This window comes from Gallus gallus, chromosome 14 (assembly GCF_016699485.2).
Source record: "Gallus gallus isolate bGalGal1 chromosome 14, bGalGal1.mat.broiler.GRCg7b, whole genome shotgun sequence".
In the NCBI taxonomy this organism is placed as follows: Eukaryota; Metazoa; Chordata; class Aves; order Galliformes; family Phasianidae; genus Gallus; species Gallus gallus.
The window spans coordinates 4268617-4287213 of NC_052545.1; the positions used below are offsets into that span (position 1 = coordinate 4268617).

The 18597-nt window shown below is 42.9% G+C and overlaps 2 protein-coding genes across 11 annotated transcripts in view; one reads left to right on the plus strand and one right to left on the minus strand.

The window, feature by feature from the left end:
• The first annotated feature begins 1047 nt into the window (after window positions 1–1047).
• Window positions 1048–2496, plus strand: LOC101747873 (urotensin-2 receptor-like). Its single transcript, XM_040647525.2, has one exon. It carries the CDS (start codon window positions 1265–1267, stop codon window positions 2315–2317), a length of 1053 nt encoding a protein of 350 aa, XP_040503459.1. The 5' UTR covers window positions 1048–1264; the 3' UTR covers window positions 2318–2496.
• Window positions 2497–5000: 2504 nt separating this feature from the next.
• The window catches only part of SMURF1 (SMAD specific E3 ubiquitin protein ligase 1), a 43260-nt gene continuing 29663 nt past the window's right edge, over window positions 5001–18597 (minus strand). For 8 of the 10 annotated variants that reach the window (XM_414794.8, XM_015294373.4, XM_040647524.2 and 5 more), the window contains 10 exons: window positions 16897–17043; window positions 15644–15848; window positions 14845–14948; window positions 14334–14448; window positions 13468–13646; window positions 12486–12623; window positions 11990–12110; window positions 10316–10517; window positions 9424–9508; window positions 5001–8671 (listed from right to left, as the gene is read on the minus strand). In XM_414794.8, coding sequence (XP_414794.3) covers window positions 8572–8671; window positions 9424–9508; window positions 10316–10517; window positions 11990–12110; window positions 12486–12623; window positions 13468–13646; window positions 14334–14448; window positions 14845–14948; window positions 15644–15848; window positions 16897–17043 — 1396 coding nt within the window. In that variant the 3' untranslated portion in view covers window positions 5001–8571. The remainder of the gene's footprint in view (window positions 8672–9423; window positions 9509–10315; window positions 10518–11989; window positions 12111–12485; window positions 12624–13467; window positions 13647–14333; window positions 14449–14844; window positions 14949–15643; window positions 15849–16896; window positions 17044–18597) is intronic. The other 2 variants (XM_015294375.4, XM_015294374.4) reach the window with 1 other exon arrangement.

The window sequence follows — 18597 nt, forward strand, 5'->3', positions numbered from 1 at the left end:
CCCTTGTGGGGGTGCCCCGCCAACTGAGGCTGCAGTCCCACCTCCAGCTGCCCCGCACACTCACCGCCCTCCCAGGGGTCTCTCGGGGGTTCCCTTTCTTCCCCCATTTCTGAGCCTTTGCAGGACATCTCTCCCGTTACCCCATTCCAATTAGAACCCTTCCAGGATTTCCTTCCCTCTCCCAGACTGGGACCCTTTCTAGGATTTCCTCCCACCTTGATTTAGAGCCTTTTCAAGGCTTTTTTTCCTCCTACTCTAGACCCTTTTCAGCCTCAGCCCCCCCCTTCCTATCTCCAGCACTGCCACACTGTTCCCGAGCACTCTCCAGTCCTCAGTACTCCCCCATGACCCCACTTTAGACTCCCCCAGTCCCCCCCCCCCGAACAAACACACTCCTTATAACCCCCAATCCTGCACCTCTCTCACTTACCCCATCACTGTGCTTTTTGTGCCCAGGGGATGGAGCAGCTCCGGGGGCAGGAGGACACTGTGAGTGCGCCGGCACTGCTGATTTCCCTTCGATACTCAATGCCTTCTTGCAAGGAGTGTGGCCCCACATCGCTGCTACATGGAGAGCCCTTTTGCTCTGTGCACAGTCAACCAGCCTGGGTGCACAGCTGGCAACACAGACCTGGAGAGATGCAGAGGTTTCTAATGTGCCTCCAGAGGATCCTGCTGCATTTTCTTGGCAGCGTCGCTCATTTTGTCTCTGCTCAAAGCAGCTTTTTCTTCTCTGCCTTAATGCTGGAGCTGCAGGAAGGGGAGGTCCCACAGGGGTGGGTGCCAGTGCAAGGTTCCCATTGCCATCAGCTCTGGGAGGGGTTGGGGTGATGCTCTGTTCGCTCTTTTCTCCTTCCCATCCTCTGAGAAGGAGAAAACTCCAAGGAAAAGTTTCTGACATGGAGAAATCGGTGTTTTTTCCCCAACTCCCTCCCAGTGAGGAGCTGTGCCAGCATCCCAGTGGGTGGCAGTGGGAGCAGCCGCCGCGTTCCAACCCGCTGGAGGGCAGAGGGACAAATCCCACCTCCACCCCTGCCTCGTCCCTCCCTCGGCCGCAGGAAGGCGGGTGCATGGAGGATGGCTTTTCCAGGCTGTGCAGGAGAGAGCCACACATTGAAGCTGAGCGCTACCACTGCTGCGGGTGCTGCAACTGGGACAACACAACCAGGAGCTGCTGTTCCGCAGTTTGGGATTCCCTTCAGGGCAGTGACCTCAGGGGTAGCTGCTGGTGAGGTCCTGTCCAGCTGCAAGAGGGGGAGCGAGGATGGAGCCGGGCGCGTGCACCCCGGAGCTGTGCTATCCAAAGAATGGCAGCACCCAACTCAACGCCACGTCCGATACTGCCAGCGACCTCCTGGCCACCTCCTTCCTGGGCTGCATCCTGGGCACCATGTGCGTGGTGGGCGCGGCGGGGAACATCTACACACTGGTGGTCACCACTGTCTCCATGAGGCGCAGCGGCTCCATGTATGTTTACATCATCAACTTGGCCCTGGCTGACCTCCTCTACCTGTCCACCATCCCCTTTGTGGTGTGCACCTACTTTGTGCGGGACTGGTACTTCGGAGACCTGGGCTGCAGGATCCTCTTCAGCCTCGACCTCCTCACCATGCACGCCAGCATCTTCATCCTGACCATCATGAGCACTGAACGCTATCTGGCTGTCGCCCGCCCTCTGGCCACGCTGCGTGGCTCAAGGGACCGTCGGCGGGCGCTCACCTTCCTGGCGTGGCTGGTGGCCTTCCTCCTTGCCCTGCCCAGCATGATCCTCATCGACCTGCGCACCAGCCACCGCCACGGGGTGACCAAGCGTATTTGTCACCCCACGTGGCGGATGGGGCCCTATAAGGTGTACCTCACCGTCCTCTTCAACACCTGCATCCTCGCCCCGGGCGTCACCATCTGCTGCGTGTACACCAAGCTGGCCAGGACCTACTGGAAGTCCCAGATGGCTCTTGTTGCCCACGCCAAGCACGCCAGCCACTGTCCCAAGCAGAAGGTGCTGTACATGATCTTCAGCATCGTGCTCGCCTACTGGGCTTGCTTTGTGCCCTTCTGGCTGTGGCAGCTTTTCAGCCTCTACTGGCACGAGCGTGGGGAGCGGGGCAGCTCCACCGTCGTCCCCATCAACTTCCTGGTGACCTGCTTGGCCTACAGCAACAGCTGCGTCAACCCCTTCCTCTACACGCTGCTCTCCAAGAACTACAGTGAGTACCTGCGGAGACACCACCGGGCTGCCCAGCGGGGCTCCTCCGCACAGCCGCCAGCCCCTGTCCCACCCCTGGGGGGCTCCGGAGAGGATGACTGTGGTCTGTGAGAGGTGGGTGCCCACCGGGCAGGTGGCAGAGATGCGGATGCTTTTTCCTCCGTTGTGGTTCAGTGGCTCAGCCCTTTTGCTGAGGGCTGTGGCACATCGTTGCTACCCGGGTGAGGCTGGTAAGATACCGGTTATAGCAATAAAGGATAAAAGTGGGGCGGCTCTGATCACTGAACTCACTCTGAGCCTTTTGATAAACGTGCTTCTTGTCATTCCCTTTCTACCAGTAGCTCTACTGAAAAGTAATCTATCACCAGATTTGTTAGAGGAACCATTTCCTGGAGGAAACCAGCATCCCGGACCCCCTCCCACGTCAGGTGCTCTGGAAGCACTGTTCCCAGTTGGTTCAGGCAGACCTTCAGATGAGCCCATGCTCCCTGCACAAGGGGACAGCATCTGTTCCCCACAGGTTCCACGGGAGGGGTTAAATCTCCCCTTTGATATTCAATAGAGCAAAGGCATAAGGAGCCCTAGGCATGGGGGACTCTGAGCAGCGTCCCCAGGTCAGTCCCATCTGTCTGGACTCATTTAGTCAGCAGCCAATTAACATTCCACTCCGAAGTCTCCCAGACCAAATACTTGCCCAGAACGATTCAATGTCTGTAGCTTTCTTGGATCATGGTTAGCTCCGTAGAAGAGACCAGCTTAAGTTCACATTGCTTTCTTTTTCTCTCCTCACCACCACATCCAAGTTTCTCTTGCAGATCTTGTTCTAGAACCCAACCAAATACTAAGAGGGATGCCAGGGTCTCCTGGGTCCTCCAGGAATGTCTCCCTCTATCCCCTCCCTGTACCAGAACTGCCACAGCTCAGCCATACGGTTTCCAGGCACAGCCCAACCCCCGGTCAGTTTGCCAGCTGCTGCTGAATCTGGGACAGAGCTCCACAGACTTGGCAGGGCACCGCAGCAGCTGTCTGCAAAGCCACGCTTACCCTCCCTTTAAACACTCCTCTTCTGCGGTCCATAAAAGCCAGGTTGTGGTGGAAGGAAAAAAGAAGTCATTCTTAACCTGTCGATGGCTAAGCCCCCCTCCTGTCATCTCACAGCCAGCCCTCAGGGCTCCAGGCAGATTTTCTTTTATTTCATGTCAAGTAGAGTACAGGTCCCAGGTTAAGGGGCTCGTGCTCTCCAGGGGGGTACTGAAGCCATGAAATAATGCTCCAGCCAAGGCTGGAAGGGAATCAGCAGGACATATGGGCATTGTTCGCATTATTCACTCAGCCACTAACTGCAAGATTGCAGACAGGGGTTATACATTTAGGCTTGATGTTATTTCAAGTCAGCCAAATCAGGAAGAGAGGCATTATCCCTTCCTGCCCCACCGCACCTGAAGGGATTTTGTCTGTAAGTGTTCGTTGGCAAAGCTGTAAGGTTTTAGCATTACCCTAAGCCACATGTGAAAAAAAATGCCTGAAAAAGTAAATGATGGGGAGGGTTTATAGCTAGGCATCAAACTGCAAACCACCAACAGAAAATATAAAGAGGTTTGTCAGCAGAAAGCGTTCATAAATTAAAATACATTCTGCTGTACCTTGGTCAAGTCTATCTTATTGTACAGCAGGGGCTGCAATTCCCCAGGCAGGCGGAGAGCCGAGGACACGGGAGCATCATCATAAATCAGAACACAAATCGCCACTCCTAGACCAGCACTCCTCACAGACTGTTTTTGTACATCCTGCAGAAGGAGGCAGAGACTGGAAAATTTAACCTGAGGAATTTAATCGACCTGCCAAGCTTCTGCAAAAGAGTGAATTACTTAAGGTCTGTAACATTTCTTAAGAGAAACTGTGATTTGGTAATCAGCTTCCCAAAAGCTCATGTAGTGCAAGAGACTCCTCCAGATTAGTAGGTTAGTTTGGTGAACCAACTAGGTTAGTTTGGAGAATCCACTCCGATGGCGTGTTTGGCCGTGCTGTGAAGTTGCTCAAAGAATATATATTTTACAAATAAAGAAAAACAGAATCTACAGAGATGAAGGAAACCCCAGCTTTCAGCTCTGGGAGGGAAGGCTGTGCTGCAGCGCTGAATCACGCATGCTGACTGCCAGCACTGTCTGCATGCAGACTCATACCACTGTTTCTCCACTCACAGAAGTACAGGAAAGCAAAGATTCATCAGCATTAATCAATCTTTCCCCAGCCCTCATTAAGAGGAGGTTTTTTTTTTCCCCCTGAAAACTGAGATTTTGGAAAAGTAACGGGACATATAAGAGGAGAAATGGATGAAGGCTGGGAAAGAGTCAGAGAAGGAATAAAACGAACGCACTCTCTCGAAAGGAGCAGTTTTAGCTGAGCCATCTATGTAAGCCTGTGAAATCAGCTACATTTTCACAGCTTGTCCACCGAGCCACCCCAGCTTCCCACTGCAGGTACCTGGACTGAGCACAGGGTGAGGCAGCTCTGTCAGACAGCGCCGATGCCCACTTCATCACCTGTCTGGTCACTGCTAGCAGCAGCAAAGCATCATCACACTGCACTCCGGGGCTGTAAAACAAACGGGATTGTTTATTAACCCTACTGAGTATTTTATAATGCTACAGGTTTTTCTGTTGTCGCCTCCTTTAACACCGTGACTCTGTCCTCCACCCCCATCTCCAGCTGAGCTCTCTCACATTTCATTATGAGAGTATCTGTTTTCCCGTGGCTTCCATAAATATGTTAACGAAGCGGTGGATACCAAGAGTTTAAAGTTGTGAGTTTATTGCATATGTAACAAAAATGAACATGACCTCCTGGGTCCAGCCTACTATACAATCACTGTTTATTCCAGCTGGTTCCATAACCACATTAAATAGAACTAGTATTTCTTTAAATACTTTGATTTAGACATAAAATGAAACATTAGTGTACAACTTTCACAAAATAAATCTGCAATAAAAACAGTGGGAAGAATAACAAGGATAGCAGCAATACTTAAACATGACATTACAAAATAATAAATTAAAAAAATACATTATAAAGTGGTCGAGGAACAAAAAATTAACAAATTAAAAACAGATCCATACTGTGTTTCTGGGAACTTGCTGTGCCACGTGGCCCTGAACCTGAGCTACAGAGGGCCCCGGTGGCCAGATCACTAATTTACAAAATCTATTGGATTTCACAACCACCTCAACTTGAACAAAGTACATACTGCTGAGCAAACGTTGATTTCACCCCCTGGAGCTTCAAGCAGCCTTTCTGAAGCAGGGTCTTGTCTAACATAATGCCCAAGTTAATGCCAACATTCGTAAAACAGCCTCACTTCTTCCCGATTTAAAACACGAGCAAAGTGGTGGTTTCCTACATCCCTGAGCATATAGTATAGGCTGATGAGCAGTATCAGGGCAAGCACTGAAGGTCTGTGCCAATGGACCAGCTTTTAGGTTTGCCTTTAGGACAGGAACGAAAGACACATTGTACCTTGTATTTCCTTCAGGTCTGATCCAAGACGCATGTGTGCACAAGGTGGAACGTGGAATGACTGAACGAACACCAGACTTTATGTTATTCTTTGGGCAAGTTTGAGGAGTAACAACCAGTCCAAGTGCTGGCAGACCAAGTAAGAATGAACACACTCACAAATTCAGACAGCTGAGGTTATAAGAACAGCCCCCAAAACCTCATCGAGTCAATGGCTTGAGCCATGCAAACTCTTGTTTTCGTTTCATCCTTCCCTGGCCTTGAAACCAGCCACTGGAAGAAGAAATCATCACTTAAAACCCATACTGCCTTGCTTCTTTATTTCCTCCATCCATCCATCCACCATCCATCCATCCAGCTTTAAGGCCTGCCTCAAATGCATGTACAGAACAATACCAAAAAAAAAAGGTCTTCATCATCACTGAAGTGGCACAAAATTGCGAAGACAACACAATGGGAGAGGTGGTGAAGCTGTATAAAAGAGAACTAAAATAATTAAAAAGACGGTGCCCTATTCTCATTATTGTCAGCAAGGAGGAGGTACCTTGACAAGGGCTTTTAACTACAGCAAACAACAATCCTTGCCTATTCTTATTTTGTGCATTCCATAAAACACTGACCTAGAAAAGACATTAGGAACTATCATATGTCAACTGTGTCGCTGACATAAAGCTACTTGACCTATACATTTCCAAATCAAGGGCCTTTACCTTCACCTCACCTGGTTTTTACCGAGCCAGTTTTAGAGCTTGCGTGATAGGATTTCTGTTAGTGGTGGGCTTTAGCATCTGTTTTTTCAATTCTCTTAGTGAAAAATCCATGAGATTACATGCAAAGCTTTTGGGCAATAATCCATTTTGCATTTTTCCTATCTGACTGGTTTATTGCACATTCAAACGCACTGAAAGGATTAAATACACTCTATGAACAGGTACGACTTCACAGCCATTTTGAAAAGCCAGGGCCACGGGGATTCTGCTGCTCAGCCCAAGACTGTACAGACACTCATCTGCAGACAGTAATATTTCCTTTCTCTTCTGCAAAACACACACATAATTTCACTTGTGTCCCAATGATCAGTACTGCAGAAACTGGTCCCCAGTTGCAACAAGATTCGTCCAGAACATGGGTGGAAAGATGCCTCTCTCCTGTACAGTCTTGCTGGATGAGCACCTTGAGCCACCCTGTGCAAATCTCACACTATGGTACAATTTTACACCTTCAATGCAATCCTCACTCCCAACCACAAATCACAAGAATTATGGTCAATGGAAACAAACAAACAAAAGTGAGAATGATGCCAGAATTTTGACAAGTGTCTACTTTCTGTCCTATCACAGTTTAAAGCTATTATCAAATTCAATTTAAAAAAGACAAAATAGAAGTATTCCAGTAGACATCTTCTAAGAACAACCTCTTACCCACAGCTGAATTTCAATGCACTATTCCATAAACAAAAACATCTGTTAAATGTTTCAGTAATGAATTTCTCTAAAAATCAGGCTTGCCAAAGAAAAAAAAAATCCTATACAAGCAAGCCTGCTTTACTTAAGTTTAGACATGTTTGATAGATAACTGGGTCTCTTTCTGAAGCTGTGTTATTTGTTAAAATACTGTCTCATCTTGGTGTGCAAACTGGAAAAAATGTTAGTGATTCAGGTATTTGATTTGCTTTTGTTTCCCCTGGGAAGTTATCTTAGCAATGTGTTAGAGAACCAACCTTTTAATATTAGTTTCAGGTATTTGAAAAAATAGCCTTATATGGCTCTCTGGAGAAATTCTTATCCTTACAGAACCGAAGTCATAAATCCTTTCAATAGCTTTCCATAACATTTAACATGTATTCACTGTATAGTTACCCTTTTACCACAGCCTCCAAATAAACCTTTCACACGGCCAAAAACTTCAGAACAGAAGGCAGCTCTGTTGACTTAGAGTTTGGCCATTTCCATTTTGAGTCTTCAAATATGAAGTCACAAGAACATCTCAGGTAAAACAGTGGCACAGAAATCACAGCTTTGGAATTGAATAAATTTTGTCCTCTGTCTCCTCCTTGCAAAGCTTCTCTGCAAGGTAATCATATCTGAGCAAACTATGGAAAGTAATTCTGCAGGAGGAAATAACTGTTTTCATGTGCAAAACAATTAGGTTTCAGCCAGGACAACCAAAAAGAAATCATACAACACCATTTAAACTGTCCCCAGTTCTTTCGCTTTTCTCAAGGTAAGCCACAGCTTCCACTGGGAGCTTCCTGCTAAGGCAGAACTTGAATTTCTTTGCCTTTCAGTTAAATGCTCATATGGAGGTAATTTCTGCTAGAAGTTCACTTTTTAATCAGGTTTTTAGAATGTGCAATGCAAATTCTAGTGCTAGTCAGACACACTGCACCCACTGGACTCTACAGGGCTTGATTTTAGACAAACTAACCAGGCACACCTAACCATCTGCAAGTCCTCAGCAAATCAAGCTCATTCTTAATTACACTGTGATTCTCCTATTAAAAAAAAAAAAACAACCCACAGGTCATTGACCCTATCACAATATGTGTTACAAATCTAGCAGAGTATCCTGTGTATCCAAGGCCAAATGCTGAACTTGGCTGCGTTTCATTTTATGGGGGATGGAAGAAGAGGGAAGGGCTTCTTGTAACAAAGGGGGAAAAGAGTTGGAAACCACCAACAAAAGCCCCTGCCCCCACCATCATCCACCAACAGTGGAAGGGAAACAACCCATCTCCAAGTTGTCTAGAGTTCCGGTGCTTCAGACAGCTTAGCAGGAAGTTCACAGCAAGCTTCTTCTAGCTTTTGATTTGGTGGTCCATGAGCTAGCATCTGTTTCCTTTGGTTGCTTTTTCACTCCACAGCAAACCCACATGTCTCTTCCACAGCTGTCAACAGCTTCTCGTAAAGCTTCTCATATGACTCATAAGGCGGAATGTCAATCCGGTTAAAGCTAGAGATAAAATAATAACACATTGCAGATTATGAATCTAACACACTTATTGAAATTAAAAAAGAAAAAGAAAAAAGAAAAGCAACTAAAAAACTAACATACAAACCCTAGATTAGCTACATAAAGACAGAATTTATGAAATGAACGTCAAAGCCTCAGCCCCTTCAACGGCCAAAGGAGACAACATCAAAGAAATAACTGTACTTCTGCAGCAGGAATGTCTTGGGCTGGGGCTGGTAGGAGGAGATGCAGGAGGCTTGCAAAGAAAGCAAGACACCAGGCAGGCCTACCCCGTGCTCTGCCTGCAGATAGTCTGTGCTTCTACTGAAATGATTTCCTTTCCTTGATAGAGTGAGGCTTCCATACGAGAGCTCAGTTCTGTATCAAACAGCACTCTTTTCTTACATTTTACATCTAAAAACTATTCTTTCTAATCCTGAATGAAGATTTATTGCTATGAGTAATTTATCAGTAAATACTTTCGCTGAATACGTGGAAATTAACATCTCACTATTCAGAATAATCAATCTTGGGGCAGACAAAAACCACAGATAGCATAAAAGACATAAATCAAGCAATAAGAACTTAAGTCAATTATTTTGCTGGCTGCAGAGTACAGATATTTCCAAGCTAGCAGAACATACCTGGATTCATCTAAACACGTCACATGGGTTAATCCAATGCCAGGACTGAGGTGGCTACTTTAAGAGTAAGGGAAAGCAAGCACTGACAAGCAGAATGTTTCATCTTACCAAGTGTGGGCTTTCGGAAGGTTGTCTGTGTTTGCATCTATTAAATGGATGGTAAACAGTCTGGGTCCTGCAGCGCCTGTAGAACCTTACAAACAGACATTCTAGTTAATGCATTTCAACAGAATAGCATTAGTGCACACATATTTTGCTATTTATAAAAAGGCAAGAGAAAATTACAGTTCCAGGTGCAGATACAAGTATGCTATAGACTAAGTCTGTGGGTCAGACTTGCAGCTGGTGAAGAGATAACAGAAATGATGGGTCTCCTAATGACAACAAACTTGCAGACTAGTATTTTGGAAAGTGGTTAAACTTCACATAGTTCTACTTGCAAAAATGAAGAGGCTCAAAAGAAAGAAGACTTTTCTTGCAAAATAGAACTCTGTATTTGAATTCTGAAGATCAGTTTAGTGTCAGCCAACACATGGAATGTTATCAGAAAAATCACAACAGTCTAGGACACTGCAACCTTTTATGATGACAAAAAACTGCAACTTTCAGGAAGTTGCTTTAAAGTCTAATGGTTTGTTGCCAAACATCAATAGAAATACACTTTTCACGTAAAAGAATTGCTCAGTCTGCTCTATAATCACGTACATGCTTTCATGCAATGATACTAATAATATCAGTCCACAGAACTGTAAGAGAATGATAAGCCAGTATTGACACCAGCCTAAGTGCTACATGAGGACAGATTGTGCAGCTCGCATGACTTGTCAGCAACAACTGAGGTGGTCACCAGCAGCCACTGATAAATGTAGAACTGCTCTTGGGATGAAAAGTTTGCAAGTGATCGAGCTATCCAGTAACATGCTGATATTCTAGAGGGGCCCACTAAATTCCACCCCATCTTCCTCCCACTGCACGTTAACTCAGCCTCCACATCAGTCACCTTGTAAAGCCTTGAAACCTTGAAGTGGGACACGTGTTGAACCTGTCACAAACTGCAAAAGCCTTGCCCTTCTTTCTTCATCAAATGTTTCCACCGCTTGCCAGAACCACTTCACAATATTGCTATCTGCCATGCAGTGCTTTAGACGTGTGTTTGACTTCCAGTCATTCAGGTCTATCTTATCCAGGCCTCCTATGATTAGCTGTTAGTGGATTAGAAAACGCTTTAACATTCAAAGTCATTTCAGGTTTGCAGCTATGAAAACATACATTGAGTTATTTCACAAAGCCCAGCATTCTTTATGCACTCGAGCCACCTTTCTGGTACACAGTAACGCTCCAAAACAATTTAGAACAGGAAGTAAATCTCCCCAGTTAATCTGCAATGAAACTGAAGCCGAGGATTACACCAGAACTGGAATTTTCAGAAGAAATCAGAGTCAAATGCCCATTCAAGACCTGCTTTTTAAATCTAGCCTACCTGAAAAGTACAGTATATCTTTATGAGGATACAGCACAGACTTGGATGAAGGCATGCCATCTACTGAGTTGACACAGAAATCATTTTCCTGATCTGGTTTTGTCCTAGAGTTACTAATAACCCTCTGCAAGAAAGTGCTGCTCAGTTTATGGTTACATTCTAATTGGTCCGCTGTCCATAACTGACCATTAACTACAAAAACTTTGCAGCTGTTTTTTGATGTTGTTTATGAGAGTGTCTGACAAAGACTAGACGGATTACTTCAATCTCTTTTCCAGATGAAACCAGGTTGCAAAATATTGAAAGAGGAAGTCATTATTGGCCACGAATCTAACCAGCTACCCTGGCAACGACAAACAAATGGCATACAGGAGACATCATCACTCAAAACAAAATGTGTGTCATATTCTAAATTTCCCATAATACTCCATACTGAGAATTTCATTCTAGGAGCTACCGTTTAGCAGCTGTCTTTTTGTGCCTCCAAGATAGTACCCACTTAGATTAATTTACAGTATTAGGGCAGTTGTGACTATCCTAATTTGGACAGCATTGAAATATTAATTGGATTTATAATCTGCTTTTTTAAACAACTAACTCATGGAACACAGTAACTTCATGTGAACAATTGGTCTGCACAAACTACTACCATTAAACTATTTCTTCCAATACCCCAAATAGTCCACTGCCTTCTTTAAAATGATAAACGAAAAATAGAAAGAAAAATGGTGTAGAACTCTATGCCTCAGGATTACATGCAAAGACAAATTATTTTCTACGTGCTCTCTCACTTCTACTTTAGCTGCTGTAAACCATGACTTATGTGTCTATAGAAACAGACACGTATTAAAACAGTTATTGAAGAAAACAAGTTCTGGGGCAAATAACAGGTTAGGTCTTGCCAGCAGCTCTTCAGGCTTGCAATACTCCCTCTCTCTGCCCAGACCACCTGCTTTGAGCATTAGTGCTTGGTTACACAACACGGTGTACTTGTCTCCCCTGTTCGAACAGTCCTCTCACTAACACTAACCCAAAGCAAGTCTAGAATAAAACAGAAAGTGTTTGGTTAAACAAATGCATAGCCTTCTGGTATATCAACTGCAATGAACTGTGTTGTTATTTATTTTCAAATCGGTGCTCGAGTATGGAATGTATGAATTACAAACTAATATTCCAAGCAGATAAACTGTTTACCTCAAGTTCCTTCTGGTCAAAAGGCTTGAGGAGATGCTGGGGAATGAGTTCGTTAAAACCCTTCTGCAGAGCCAAGAACTGTGCTTCTATGCCTCTCATAAATCGCCAGTTCACATACAACCTGGGGGAAGGAAAAAAAGCCAGGGTGGTAAGCTGGATAAGATTGGGCTTTTTTTAGAGCAAGGATGGAAAAAGTTCCTTTTATAGACGAACTGGTTTTAAAAGACATTCTGTTGTATGAAAGAAGTGATTATTAATTCCTTTTGCTATCAACAGTTAATTATTACACCATTAACAGACAACACAAAGTACAATTTACAACTTTTTCCCAGGCTTTACTACGGTACATTGCATGAAAACACATAATTTATGACTCAGGTATTTCCCTCTGAAATACCTATATCATTAGTTTCACCATATAAAAAAAAAAACAAAACAATGTGTTCACTGCCCTCCTTCCACTACATATGCAGGATATGTATTTGTTCTGCAATACCTGACATATTCTTTCTTGTTCTCTTCTGTCACTGGAATGTTCCTGCCATTTGGTTTGAGTTCGTGCTGTAAAATCCTCCCAAAAGCATTGTGTTCCACACAAAAAGTATGGTCCAGAACCGGGGTGATATCGTTCTCTCTAACAAATGAAAGACAGAAGATATAATTATATTTTTGACCACTTGCAGTGGCGATGCTGACAACTTGTTATTTGAACACACAGCCTTCAGGATAAACCTGGTAACCATCCATCTGCATTCCACATCACTAGAGGAATGCTGTCACAACGACCGACTTCTATATCGCTTAATGCCTGCTGAGGAGCCCAGTCAGAGGTGTCATTCTCACCATTACAATTGCAGTAGTATTTGGGATAATGAATAAATAATTAAACCCTATACACACACACAACAATAATCCAATTCGCTGTCATGTACTGAGTGCAGAACAGAAGAAATCACAATTATTTTCAATAACATTCCAATAACTTTAAACATAAATTTAAAACAGCCTTTATGAAAAAGTGACAATGCAAAGCAATGCTGAAGAATCCCAAAGCTACACCTAATGATGATGGATTTTGTTCTAAACTGTTCATGTACAAAGTTCAAAATAATTCAATTTGTTTTCTTTTTAACCAATATTGGTTTCCTTTTTTTTTTTTTTTTTTTTTTTTAATTTTTTAAATCCACATTTTCTTATGGCCAAAAGTTGTACTTCCAAACTCAGGACAGAGTTCTGAGGATTTAGATACTGTGGTATTCTACCACACTCATGCAACACTTAATTTAGAACCTAATTTACTACAAGGAGGCCTAACACAGTTTACATGAGAATTTTTTCCTCAAATACCTTGAGCTTTTTGACACAGAAATTGTTACTCGGGAATTTTGTACCAATCTCCCCCGTTACAAGACCCTTCTATTTTCTGAAATATCTACTATCTTCTCCACAGCAAGACAACTGATAAATACAGTACTTACAGAATCCAAACTAAACTTTTGTGTAGTTCTGGGTCAACAGATTCCAGATCAGAGAGCTGAATGGGTTTCCCCAGGAGCTGTTTATAAAAGGGAACTGTGAACCCCCCATTGATATAGTGTCCATGGAACACAGCCAAACCCATTATTCGCCCAACAAAATGGAAATAAGACAAATGGTCCTGCAGGGAGAGAGGAGAAAATCAGGCAGCACAAAGACACTCTAACACTGACATCTTGTGGCTATTTAAGTGTAAGTCATCTGCAGCCCTCTGGGCAAAAGGAACCACAATTTTTCCTCGTAATATAACCAAGAAGAGAAGCATTTAATGATTAAACATATCAAACAAGTCTCTGCACTTTACCTAATAAATTACATACAAGTACTTTAGACCTTGCAAACAGAATTGCTGCTCCTTTTAGGGTTTACATCAATGCAAGTCCTCCAATAATGGGGAAGAAAACACCCAAACAATACAGGAGCTTATTGAGAAAGTGCAAGCGAGGCTTACAAGCCCCTACAGTCATGGAGCAGACCCTGCTTGGGATGCAGTGTTTGCACAGTCACCTGCATTTAAAATGAAGAGTACTTTTACCTATCACAGAATCGATGTGCACCCCAGCCAGTACCAAGGAGTCTCAAATGACAGCCAAAAGAATTCAGATACTTATCAAAGGAGAACTTCTCTCATGTTTTTTTCATTTCTGTGCAAACCCTGCTCCTCTGTACTATAACAATACAAGACTCGTTAACACATTTTTACCCCATTTCACTGTCTATGTTCTCAACATGAAAAAATCAGCTGCAACAATAAAATGCAGGGGACAATCTCTTAAAGGACACATATTGCTCAGAAGTCAATACTTACAGGATTGATAGAGGAGTCTGGATTGATTTGCAGCATGTAAATATTATCCGTAGAGTACTGGAAGAGTCCATAGTATGGATTCAACATTTCATGGCACAGTAAATACAACCATTCTCTGCCAAGAAAAAGTGTTAATTTAGAGGAATGCAACTTCCACTTCAGTTTTAGACAACACAGTTATTGTGAACCATTAACACAGCTATCAGTTTCTTGTTTCAAATTAAATCTTTTACTGCTTTCCACTTGCAGACCAAAGAAGTGCACTTAAAAACTTATTGTGTTTTTCAACTTACAGGTAGCTTGGTTTTAGTTTATAAGTAGTGAAGAAATTAACATGAATTAATATAGCTAGTAAGCCATGAGACAATGCCACCTAATTCCTTACCTATTCCCTAAACGTTGTCAGAGACATATTTAAGCAAATCAAGTCTGAAAAAGACTCATTGAAAAACACACACTAACAAAAACAATTTTACAGCTAAAAAAAGTGTCAGAAAAACTAAAATCTCACCTTGCTACCCCTCCATAATCCAGGCCTTCCTCGCCTCGAAATTTTACCATAAGCCTCTTTTTCAAATCCTTTGGCCTCATCTTCATTATCTGACGGTAGGATTCCTATACATGTGTATACATACATTTATAGGTTGGTATTTTTTTAACAGATTAGACATTTTATTTCTTTTCTATAATTAGGTCTACTAAGAAGCATTAGTATAATACATAGACTTTTTACTCAGCTACAGAAAACATTCCGTTACAGGGCTAATCTAAAGCACATTTCAATGACAACACTAATATTTGTTGGTGTAAAGTCCACAGAAAGCTTAATTCCTTTTTGCTACAAAGGTACTTCAAAAGTAATCCAATCTAAGAATAGAAGAGTGCCCAATTAGAGTTACCTTTTACATGCCTACATACACAAGTGGTAATAACAAGCAGACGCCATGCCTTTTAAGTTTTCAACTGCTGTCATTTCTAAATAAAAAAGAATGCTCAAATTTGTCAGCAAAATCCATGTAAAGTTTACATAATCCAGCTTTCCTCATGTAAGGTGAAAGACTTTTAGCAACAAAAAATTTGTATTGGCAAAAGAACCCCAAACTACTCAGAATTTCTTCTTATAATGTACAAGTTAAAACATGAAACTAAGGGAATGTTTTTTCATTAATTTAATCAGAGTTCTCATAATCCATATGATACCACCGGATTCACCACTTCTCTCATTAAACAGACTTGATGTAAGAAGAGACCAGATTTACTAAACTTGAGTAAGAGAAGCTGATATTAGTAGCAAAGAGTCCATCAAATACCTCAAATATTTCCTCTCTGGATACTTCAATTCGGCAGTGACCTGCCTGTGGTTGTTGAAGGGAGAGCTCATGTCTAAGAACTTTCAGCTTTTGCACCAAGTCTCTCTCATATCTCTGTGCAGGCAACTCTTCACCCTCCTCCACAGACCCCTCATTTGGAGCTGGCAGAGGCTGCTGGCTGGGCTCTTTTAGCTGGCATTGGTGACTTTGAAAGAAAAGTAAAATATTTGTTCTAGAAGCATTACAATAAGGAAGATGCAAAAACAATAAAACTTTCTGGTACTTCTTTCATACAACTTGAAGAGTATAACAAGAAAAGAGATCTCTAATGAAACAATAGCTTTATAAATGGAACCATCTAATATCTGCAATGAAGTTTTTTTCCCAGCTCCACCTAAAGTAAGGATGACACAGTAGAAAACTACCTCTACAATTACTGGAAGAGAAATATGTACTTGTCCCACATAGATGAATCTTCAAACATTCATCCTCATTGCTCATGCCTTTATTTGGGCTGAGGATCCATTTTATTTTTTAGATAAGAGATTCTGCAGTAGGCTCCAAGCACAGACAAATCGGATCCAAGGTAAATTCTGAACTCAGGCACGACGCACACAATCAGGCTTATTCCAGGGTCAGTTCTGTAACAGTGCAGCTGCTTCTGCATGATGCAGAGCTTCAGTTTATTAAATCCTACTAAACCTGAGCTGGCTGCGCACAGCACCAGGCGACCAGACTCCAGCTGGCTTTATATTCCTGTTGTCTGGAGCTCAAGGGAGCACAAAGCCAGCTCAGGTCTACCAAGAGCTAGCACAGAACTAGAACTGCTAAGCCAGAGAGACATGAGCGGAGTGCTGTGGAACTGCCTGGCAGATCTTCCTCCCCACACCCCAGCATTTCTAGATCTGCATATTTTCTCCAGCACAACTTGGTGCAGTTTTGTCAAACCAACTTAAAAAAATCAGCATTGCACAGAAATATGCAAGTCCTCCCCGGGGACTGCAAAGCATAATAAAAACAGTTTTGTAGAGTCTTTGCATGAAGGCTAGACAAAACTAGGGCTGACAACTAATATTCAGGCCCTGATTAGACCCACACAGAAATCCACCTCCTTGCATCTGTTGCCTAATATCATTACACAGTGATTTTTTTTCAGCCCCTCATGACTCCCAGGCTGTAGTTAAAATTGTACAAAAATAAATGGTTTAAGAATCCAAACTTGACATGAATTATTTATCATGCAAGCTTCTTACTTCATGATGTGATGTAGTCGTGGATCTGTGAACTGCGTGGTTCTGTTGTTATGATCTACAAAATATATTCTTCCTGAAACTGTACTTCTAACTTCCCAACCTGGAGGCAGAGGTCCCAGTTCATCACAATTCACACTGTTAAGGTCTCTAAGGAGAAAAGTAAACAAAGTTAAAGCACTCCCGAAGTGAAGGTGGAACCAATTACATTCAAGGGATGGGGAGGGGGAGTGAATTTGGCTCTCAGAGATTCCAGGCTATGAAAGTCTCAGGAAAGAAGCACACGATAACTACTTTAATGTTGCCTTTTTAGAATCCTCCATCTAAGCAGTGCAACTTTGTAATCTGTCCTTGAAAGTAACAAAGCCACGCAGCTTAAAAGTAACTTCAACATGCAACATCATCATTTAGGCCGAGCTGCCAAAGGAGAGAGATCTTCTTTGTAGCAAAAAATTTCACAGAAAAAAAAAAAAAAAAAGAAAAATCCTATTAAGACTAATGCGAGCCATGTGCAGAAAACCTAAAAATGAAAGGCTTCTAAACCAACCAGTGCCTCCAAATAACCAGGAGGTTAAGAAGCTAAGGCAGCCAAACACTAAGATGGCTTAAAAAGAAAAATTCACCTCTTTAATTAGCAAGGTTAGAAACTTAAGTATGAGAAATTGCTCACAGCAAGGCTTCACGAACACGTTCATCCCTTTCATTCTTGATAGCGTTAAGGTGCCATTCTTTGTAGGTGCTGCTAAAGGCAATCACTCACCTTCAGGTAGCAGGATAGCATTTAAATTCAACACACAGGATGTATTCACAACTCGAGAATTCAAAATGCTTTAAAGCTACCCCACAGAGTAAAATACCAACAATGGCAAGAAAAAGGAGGGGAACCTGGAGACTATTGTTTCGACAGAAATGCTGTTAAGTGAGGTATTCTCCAGACAGTTGAGGTGGGTTTACCTATTATGGAGGGTTGAAGACATCACTTTACAGATTTCCTTACCTAAATCTAGCAACCCAACATCAGTATAAGGGTATGAGAGGCTTTAGAAAAGGTAGAACATTTTGTACATCAAAGGCTTCATTACTGTCAAGGGATGGCATAAGACAGCCTGGGGTACACAGGAAGACACACAAGCCTTTGCTAGGCTCCTTGAAAGAAGATTATAGTTGTGACCATTTGTTTCAATCAGCTGTGCTTCTGAAAGTGCTTTAGAGATCTGATTACATCAAGTTCTAACCTACATCTGTGCTAAATGCCAAGGTTACATTTTTGCACTGTAACTCGGTGGTAAAGAAAAGCCATCTCAACCTAAAGTAAGACAAGTGACCCCTGAGAGACACTCAGGAGACACTGCTGTGTCCACTTACATGGCTGGTCCCAGAAACCTGGCTAAAATCTGTAGCAAAAAGAAGCAGTAGCTTTCATTACGTAAACCAGGATCACTTGAAGAAGAAACAAGGCTTTGGGCATCCAAGCCTGACGTGAGTGACATGAAGAATGAGCATTGTCATTTCTTCTTCCAACAACACCAGCTAATCTAACATCAGCTATTTTATCTCTCTCTAAACCTCATTTTTTCATATCCTCCCATATACTGTGGTTATATCAACACTTTTGCTTACACTTCTGTATATAATTTTTCTAATATCCTGTACCACACTGGTCTATTATACAATAGCAGCTGAAGAGTTACAAACGCTGTGCTT

Bases quoted from the DNA above. Each gene is read 5' to 3' on its own strand.
- LOC101747873 (XM_040647525.2), top strand. From the start codon at position 1,265: ATGGAGCCGGGCGCGTGCACCCCGGAGCTGTGCTATCCAAAGAATGGC.